We start from the raw sequence: 9,578 nt of genomic DNA on the forward strand, positions 1-9,578 counted from the left end.
GAGTTTTATAGTATCTGGCCTTACATTTAGGACTTTAATCCATTTTGAGTTTATTTTTGTGTATGGTGTTAGGGAGTGTTCTAATTTCATGCTTTTACATGTAGCTGTCCTGTTTTCCCAGAACCACTTATTGAAGAGGCTGTCTTTTCTACATTGTATATTCTTGTCTCCTTTATCAAAAATAAGGTGACCATATGGGCGTGCATTTACCTCTGGGCTTTCTTTCCTGTTCCATTGATCTATATTTCTGTTTTTGGTGCCAGTACCATACAGTTTTGATTACTGTAGCTTTGTAGTATAGTCTGAAATCCCAGAACCTGATTCCTCCAGCTCCATTTTTCGTTCTCAAGATTGCTTTGGCTATTCGGGGTCTTTTGTGTTTCCATACAAATTGTGAAATTTTCTGTTCTAGTTCTGTGAAAAATGCGATTTGGTGCTTTCACTGTCATGGCCTGGGTTCAATCCCTGGTCGGGGAACTGAGATCCCACAAGCTGTGTGGCATCGCCAAAATAAAAGGAAAAAAAAGAAAAATTTGCCCACCATAAAAGAGGAAGCCTGGACATTATATCTTCCTTTCTACACAGGAACATGTAGGACATGTGACATTTGTTGTAAATAGGTTAATGATACCAAAATCATGGATATGATCCCTGACTATATTTCATTCTTTTTAATGTGGTGGTAAATGGGATTGTTTCCTTAATTTCTCTTTCTGATCTGTCGTTGCTGTATAGGAATGCAGGAGGTTTCTGTGCATTAATTTTGTATCCTGCTACTCTACCAAATTTATTGATTAGCTCTAGTAGTTTTCTGGTAGCATCTTTAGGATTCTCTATGTTTGGTATCATGTCATCTGCAAACTGATAGCTTTACTTCTTCTTTTCCAATGTGGATTCCTTTTATTTCTTTTTCTTCTCTGCTGTGGCTAGGACTTCCAAAGCTATGTTGAATAATAGTGGCGAGAGTGGACATCCTTGTCTTGTTCCTGATCTTAGAGGAAATGCTTTTAGTTTTTCACCTTTGAGAATTGGCTAGGACTTCCAAAGCTATGTTGAATAATAGTGGCGAGAGTGGACATCCTTGTCTTGTTCCTGATCTTAGAGGAAATGCTTTCAGTTTTTCACCTTTGAGAATGATGTTTGCTATGGGTTTGTCGTATATGGCCTTTATTATGTTGAGGTAGGTTCCCTCTATGCCCACTTTCTGGAGAGTTTTTATCATAAATCGGTGTTGGTATTTTTTAGTCTTTTCTCTTTTTTCTTTGTGTACCTAATGGCTTGTCAATTATTTATCTTTTCAAAAATGAACTCCTTGTATTCTTTATCTTCTCTTTTTTCTAGTTTCTAGTTTCATTTATTGCTGCTCTGATATTTCTTATTTCCTTTCTTCAGGTAATATTGGGTGTAATTTGTTCTTTATTTCCTTGAGACATAAAGTTGTTTGAGGTCTTTCTTTTTCTAAACGTGAGCATTTATTGCTCTAAATTTTTCACTTAAAAAAAATATATCTTGAGACCTATTTTATTTGTTTATTTTTTTGGCTGTGCCGCATGGCTTGCTTTCAAAATTTTCTATTTATTATTGCTTTTTTTTTAGGTGTATAGCAAAGTGATTCGGTTATAGATCTATATGTATATATCTATATATATTTTTTCGATTCCTTTCCATTATAGTTGATTACAAGGTATTGAATATGGTTCCCTGTACTATACAGTAAATCCTTGTTGTTTATTTTATATATGGTAGTGTTCATCTGTTAATCCCATACTCCTGATTTATCCCTCTCCCACTTCCCCCTTTGGTAACCATAAGTTTTGTCTGTAAGTCTGTGTCTGTTTTGTATGTAAAGTTCCTTTGTACTATTTTTTTAGATTCCACATGTAAATGATACCACAAAACATTTGTTTTTTTCTCTGCTTTACCTGACTTAGTATGATAATCTCTAGGTTCGTCCATGTTGCTGCAAATGGCATTATTTTTTAATGAGTGAATAATATGTAATTGCCTTTTTTTCTTTTTCCTGCACTGCAAGGCTTGTGGGATCTTAGTTCCCTGACCAGGGATTGAACCCAGGCCCAAGCAGTGAAAGTGCTGAGTCCTAACCACTGGACCACCAGGGAATTCTCTGTAATTGCTTTTTTTGTTTGTTTGTTTTTTTAAACATTTATTTATTTATTTGGTTTTGCTGGGTCTTAGTTGCAGCAGGCGGGCTCCTTAGTTGTGGCTTGTGAACTCTTGGTTGGAGCATGCATGTGGGATCTAGTTCCCTGACCAGAAACTGAATCTGGGCCCCCTGCATGGGGAGCGCGGAGTGTTAACCACTGTGCCACCAGAGAAGTCCCTGTAGTTGCTTTTTGACAGTTTTTTTATGTGCTTCAGTGAAGTTCCCTTTGATCAAACCTGTGAGCATCAAGACATCTACTCTTCTTCCTGGATTTAGAAAGTTTTCAACCATTGTTTCTTTAAATGTGCTTACTACCATTTTCTGTCTTATCTTTCAAGGGCTCTGAAAACACAAATAATGTTTTGCTTTATATTTCATAATCCGCATAGGCTTTCTTTACTTCATTCTTTTTCTTTTTTCTCCCCCTCACTGGATAATTGAAACACCTGTTTTCATGTTCCTAGATTTTTACTTTTGCTTGATAAAATTGGCTGTTGATACTCTCCATTGTGCTTTGTTGTTTGTTTCATTGTATTCTTCAGCACCAAAATTTGTGTGGGCTCATTTTCTTGTTTGTTTTAAATGGGAGAGTGTCATCATTTTATTACACTTCATGTCCAACAAATGAAAATAATTTTACCAACAGGCTTCATGCCCAATAGATGAAAGTAATTTTACCAACTCAGAATTTTTGCAAGTACATGAAATTTCCATTTTATTGTACGGTTTTATATTAAACTAGTCAAAGCATTTCCTACATGTTATTCCAGTACAGCTCTTTTGGAATGATTTTCATCAGTCCTAACATGTGAGTGTACCAAGGATCTTGAATCTAAACAAACTTTCAAATGACTAACTTTTAGGTAAACAAGAAATAAAGTCATCAGATTATTGGGACTACTCTTTCTCAACAGGTATTTGTTGAAATGCCTCTTCTAATACAGCAATTTTATGTTTGAACATCGAGAACACAAAGGTAGAACAAAAGTACAATAAAAGAAACTTCTGCAACTTAAGCCTATAGTCATAATTCTTAGACAAAAGCAAAGCATCTTTCCTGCAATTTAAATGGGTCTTCATACTTTTGTTCTCTTCATCTGTGTCTCTATTTCTGCCTTGCAGACCTGTTCATCTGTACCATTTTTCTAGATTCCATATATATGAGTTAATATATGATATTTGTATGGTCACAAAGGGAGGAAAGTGCTGGGGGGATGAATTGGGAGATTGGGATTGACATATATACACTGATATGTATAAAATAGATTAATAAGAACCTGCTGTATAAAAATTTTTTTAAAAAGTGTCTTCAGTATTTCCATCTAGTTTCCATCTAGTCGAAAAATAGATGCCTAAGGCATATACTTCATATATATGCCATTTTGGTTCTGGTTGCTTTCATTATTCTTGAAGATTTTAATACCCATGCAAGTCCAATGTTGTAAGAACACATAAATTGTTCTGGTAATGGGTAAGAGCAGACTGTTAAAAGCACAAGGTGGTTGTGCTATTTCATTGCTGTAGGAAGTTTTCTTTCAGAGACCAAATAGAATTGTCCTGCTGAAAAAACAGTGCAATAAGGACAGTCAGTGTAGAGACAATCTTGTTTCCCACATATTAGTTGACACTCTACTGGTATTAAGAGGATTTATTTGTTGTGTGTATGTATGTGTGTGATCATATATATAATGATCTGGTATTGCTCCATTTCTTCTTTTCTTTTTTTTTTCTTTTTTTTTCTTTTTTGTGGTACGCGGGCCCCTAACGGCTGTGGCTTCTCCCGTTGCAGAGCACAGGCTCTGGACGTGCAGGCTCAGCGGCCATGGCTCACAGGCCCAGCCGCTCCACGTCATGTGGGATCTTCCCGGACCGGGGCACGAACCCGTGTCCCCTGCATCGGCAGGCGGACTCTCAACCACTGCGCCACCAGGGAAGCCCCCCCATTTCTTCTTATTTTGATGTGTCTTCTTAGCTGCCAGTGGTATCACATTAAGAATCCCATCAATGGGTACAGATGAACCTATTTGCAGGGCAGGAATAGAGAGGTAGACGTAGAGAATGGACATGTGGACACTGGGGGGAAGGGGAGGGTGGGACGAATTGGGAGATTAGGATTGACATATATACACTACATGCATAAAATAGATAGCTAGTGGGACATGCTCTAAAACACAGGAAGCTCAGCTCAGTGCTCTATGACGACCTAGATGGGTGGGATGGGGGGTGTGAGAGGGAGCTCCAAGAGGCAGGGTATATAGGTATACATATAGCTGAGTCACTTTATTGTACAGCAGAAACTAATACAACATTGTAAAGTAATTATACTCCAATAAAAAAAAGTAAAAAACATCCCATCAGTGATTTGATAGGCATTTCCCACGTATTCATTTATCAATTTGTCTGTTGATTCTTCACATCTGAGTGCCTTTTCGGAGAGTGGGCATGCTAGAAACTCCAGTATCATTGGTTGAAAGTGTGGGGTGATTTCTCCATCCTGTTGTTCCTCTCAGCCAACGTTCATGAGCCCAGTGGTGCTGGTACCTGTAGGCAACTGGATGAAGGTGCACCTGTCCCCTGCAGCTCTTAGGTGTGGCAGCCAGGGACTGTTCCTCAGTGCACCCTTGGCCAACCAGTTTTGTTCTTTTTCATTTCTGTCTCTTTGTTGAGCAACTTGTTTTGTTTGTGTATTGTTTACCTTACTTTGTCGAATTGTCTATCTGTTTTGTTGTTGCTTCAGTGAACTTTGTTCAAACAATAATTTTGAATTCTTTGACCATTTGTAGATCTCCATTTCCTTGGGTGTGGTTTCCGGTAAATTATGGTATTTCTGTATCGGTTTCATGTTTCATTGATTTTTTTCTGTTTCCTGTAGCCTTGCATTTATGTCTGCTGATTTTATGGTGTAGTCATTTTTTCCCTTTGCATTACAGTGTTGGTGGGGAAAGACCTCCACTGGTGGTGGGTGCAAGGTTGGGCTGTGGTCATTCTGGCTCCGGGGAAGGCCCAGCTGTGTTGGTCTCTGTGCAGCTTCTTCACCTGAAGCCAGTGTCAGCAAAGATATCAGGAGTCCTCAATCAACCAGGCTGAGGGTGTCCAAAGTGGTGGAGAAGGCTGCTGAGGAATTCCTGATCTCTTTTTCTCCTATGGAGTACTTTGTGGGCAAGGGGATCCCTCTTGGTGTCCAGTCGGCTCTTGGGCACTCTATTGGTTGTAGTGGCACTGGTGTCTAATATGTGGGTACCTGTTGAGCATCCACAGAACTGGGATGTTGTGTACAGGCACTTGTGGAGTGACAGTGGTTCTGGGGTCTGGGTCACTGGATAGCCTTCAGCAGCCTTGGCTTTGGGTGTTTTAAATTATTATTATTTTATTTCATTTATTATTTTTGGCTGCTTTGGGTCTTCGTTGCTGCGGGCGGGCTTTCTCTAGTTGAGGTGAGCGGGGGCTACCCTTCGTTGCAGTGAGCAGGCTTCTCATCGTGGTGGCTTCTCTTGTTGTGGAGCACGGGCTCTAGGCATGCAGGCTTCAGTAGTTGTGGTACGTGGGCTCCATAGTTGTGGCTTGTGGTCTCTAGAGTGCAAGCTCAGTAGTTGTGGCTCATGGGCTTAGTTGCTCCATGGCATGTGGGATCTTCCTGGATCAGAGCTCGAACCCGTGTCTCCTGTGTTGGTAGGCAGATTCTTAACCACTGTGCCACCAGGGAAGCCCTTGGCTTTGGTTTGTGATGTGTGGCTATGCAGGGGGCAGCCATGTAGTCTGTGTCTGACTGCACATGTAGACAGTGGCTGTGGGTCTTTGGAGCTGGCTTGTCTATAGTGGAGTTGTCTCCAGTGCCTGAGACACCGGAGTACATGGTGTAGCTGTGGAGTCAGGGTCTGGAATGCCGACACACACAGTAGGCGCAGTACCTCTGGTTCCAGAACATGTACAGGGTTGGGGGGTGTGGCAGCCCTGATCCTGGATCAGCACAGCAGGTCCAACTGAGGGGTGGCCCAGTAGCTTCATACTCACCAGGGCATCCACTATGGCCATGGTTGTTGGACAACTCAGTGGCGAAAGCTCCAGTGTCTGCTGTAGAGCAGGCAACTGGGGTCTTCTGCAGTGCAGGCCACTTGGGACTGTAGTGGCACCCAACCTGTGGCTGATAGAGGTAGCCCAGTGATAGCCCAGCCTCCATTTCCTAGTCATCTCCAGATGTCTCTGCTAAGACAGTCTCTCCAGCGATCCTTTCTGTGTGCATACTCCTTTTTTTTACGCTCCAGTCTGTTGTAGTGGGTTCTTAATTGGACTCTTGAGCCTTCCAGGGCTAATTAATTTCCTTCAAGGACAGCTGTTTAATTGGTAGTGAAGGGTGGTATCTCCTATTCTACTGTTTTGTTGATGTCACTCACCTTGTGCTCTCTCCTGGGTCTGCTGTGTGCTGAGTTGCTCTGGGACAGTGCTGGCCATTCACTTGTCCTTTTTCCTTCAGTGCTTGGTCCCAGGTAGTTGCACAGTTAGGGCTTGGGGCAAAGTAAGGTAAAGGACTCTTAGAAGAGTCCTTTGTGAATCATGGGATGGACATGGCTCTAGCCATGGCAAGGTGAGCTCAGAGTGGGCCTGGTTCTGGTGAATTACAGTTGGGGAGAGTGTGACATAAGGGCCGTGTTAAGAATATACCAGGAACCCAGGGACTTCCCTGGTGGTGCAGTGGTTAAAAATCCGCCTGTCAATGCAGGGGACACAGGTTTCAGCCCTGGTCCCGGAAGATCCCACATGCCACGGAGCAGCTAAGCCCGTGCGTCACAACTACTGAGTCTGCAGTCTAGAGCCCGCGAGCCACAATTACTGAGCCTGTGTGCCACAACTGTTGAAGCACATGTGCCTAGAGCCCATGCTCCGCAACAAGAGAAGCCACTGCAATGAGAAGCCTGCGCACTGCAACGAAGAGCAGCCCCCACTCACTGCAACTAGAGAAAAAGCCTGTGTGCAGCAATGAAGGAAGACCTAATGCAGCCAATCTATATATAATCTTTAAGAAAAAAAAAAAAAGACTATACCAGGAACCTGTCCTTGTTCAACGAGAATTTTGGTGCCATTGCCAGTGGCCACACCACATTTCTATCTTTATGCTTCCACTTTTGACCCTTTGCCAACCTGTCAGTTTAACTACTTTCTCATTTCTACTGTGATTTCCAGCCCAGTGATAATCTCTACCTCTCTGGACTCCACATCTCACCCATTTCTCTCATCACCCTTTCTCTATTACTCTGTAACCTTGCCTTTCATATGTTCTGCTGTGAGGTGTGAACATATGCTTAAATTGACCTCGAAAAGCACATAATCTGCTGTGATTGTGTTTTCACGGCCTTGATCACACCCTTCTACTGTGCTTCACATCAGCAGTAGAAAAGGTCCTGCTGGAAGCTGTGGTCAGAGAAACAAGCACTAGACCCTGCTTCTTTTCCTTATGTCACATCCTATTTTTGTATCCGTCCCCTGTTGAGGTCTCTACCATTTTCATATTGTAAGGACCCAGGAATGCACAGCAGCTGCTGCTTAAACTGATTTCCAACTCCCTAGTCTTTAAATATATCCCATTTGCTTGAAAAGATTCATTCTTAGATGAGACAGCTGCACATTTGTGGTGAGTTAGCCCCCTCTCTATGGAGTCAATGTGTACTTCACGAGTGTTTCTTTGCATTCAGGAAGTGACAAATCCTTTAGACAAAGCTCAACCATCAGTCAACATCGAAAAATTTATACTGGTTCAGGACAGGACAAGTGTAGCAAATGTGGGAAATCCTTAACTCACAAGTGCGTTGCTGCTGTGGAGCAGAAGGTGAGGAGACACCCTGTGAAGAAACTGTTCCTGTAGGAGTGTCACAGGCTGGGTCTCCTAAGGCAGCTCCATTTCCCCAGAAGACACACCCCTGTGAGATGTGTGGTCCAGTCTTGAGAGACATTTTCCAGTTGGCCAAGCATCAGGGAACACAACACAGCCATAAACTGTTGAGATGTGGGGCATGTGCAACAAAATTTTATATGCCTTTGAATAGCATTGTACACAGGGCTTCATTTTTCAGGAGCCACAGATTCCAAGTGTCACAGAAGCCTCTTACTTCTAGGAAAATCCAGGCCAGTGTGGGACATCTGCAGCAACAGGCCACTCATACTGTGGAGAAGCCAAGCAAAATCACCCAGTGTGGGTCAACTTCACAAGGCAGGAAAAATCATCAAACCTGGGGAGAGTGCAAGAAAGCCCTCAGCCCCACACACACACTTGTTCAGGACCGCTGTGTCTACACTGAAAGACGGTGTTTTGTGTGCAGTGAATGTGGGAAAACATTCAGGTACAAATCCGCATTTGTTATGCACCTGAGATTCCACACTAGAGAAAGGCTTCATGTGTTTAGCAGAAGTGACAAATCCTTTAGACAAAGCTCAACCATCAGTCAACATCGAAAAATTTATACTGGTTCAGGACAGGACAAGTGTAGCAAATGTGGGAAATCCTTAACTCACAAGTGCGTCCTCATTTATCCCCAGAGATTGCACAGTGGAGAAAACAGTTCTGTGTGCAGTGACTGTGCAAAATCTTTTCCCCATAGCTCTGTGTTCATTCGACATAAGAGAGTTTTTTCTGGAGAAAGGTTTTATAAGTGTAGTGACTGTGTGAAATCTTTTACCTGTAGGTCTGCCCTCATTTATCATCAGAGATCTCACACAGGAGAAAGGCCTTATGAGTGCAGTGAATGTGGGAAGTCCTTTACCACTAACCGCATTCTCCGTTGTCATCAGAGATCTCACACAGGAGAAAAGCCTTATAAATGCAGTGAGTGTGGGAAGTCTTTTACCTCTACCAGTGCTTTCCAATATCATCAGAGAGTTCATTCTGGAGAAAGGCCTTATGAGTGCAGTGAATGTGGGAAATTTTTTATTACTCCTGCTCTTCTTCGTTACCATCAGAGAATTCATTCTAGTGAATGGCCTTATACGTGCAGTGAATGTGGGAAATCTTTTACCTCTAAATCCAACTTTTGTTATCATCAGGGAGTTCATTGTGGAGAAAGGGCTTGTATAAGGTGCAGCGAATGCGGGAAATCCTTTACCAGTATCAGTGCCCTCCGTTATCATCAGAGAGTTCATTCTGGAGAGAGGCCTCATGAGTGCAGTGACTGTGGGAAATCTTTTAGGTCTAGGTCTGCCCTCAGATATCATCAGAGATCACACACAGGAGAAAGACCTTATAAGTGCAGTGAATGTGGGAAGGCTTTTAAAACTAGCTCCAACCTCTGTTATCATCAGAGAGTTCACACAGGAGAAAGGCCTTATGAGTGCAGTGAATGTGGGAAATCCTTTACTTCTATCAATGATCTCCATTATCATCAAAGCACTCACACTGGAGAAAGGCCTTATGAGTGCAGTGAATGTG

At 42.3% G+C, this 9,578-nt stretch overlaps 1 protein-coding gene across 1 annotated transcript in view; it reads left to right on the forward strand.

The window, feature by feature from the left end:
• The first annotated feature begins 3,631 nt into the window (after positions 1 to 3,631).
• Positions 3,632 to 9,578, forward strand: part of LOC102975413 (zinc finger protein 883-like) — an 8,178-nt gene continuing 2,231 nt past the window's right edge. The window contains exons 1-4 of the mRNA XM_055079211.1: positions 3,632 to 3,635; positions 7,852 to 8,017; positions 8,230 to 9,057; positions 9,229 to 9,485. Of these exons, the coding sequence (XP_054935186.1) occupies positions 3,632 to 3,635; positions 7,852 to 8,017; positions 8,230 to 9,057; positions 9,229 to 9,485 (1,255 nt within the window). The remainder of the gene's footprint in view (positions 3,636 to 7,851; positions 8,018 to 8,229; positions 9,058 to 9,228; positions 9,486 to 9,578) is intronic.

This window comes from Physeter macrocephalus, chromosome 17, assembly GCF_002837175.3.
Source record: "Physeter macrocephalus isolate SW-GA chromosome 17, ASM283717v5, whole genome shotgun sequence".
Classification (NCBI taxonomy): domain Eukaryota; kingdom Metazoa; phylum Chordata; class Mammalia; order Artiodactyla; family Physeteridae; genus Physeter; species Physeter macrocephalus.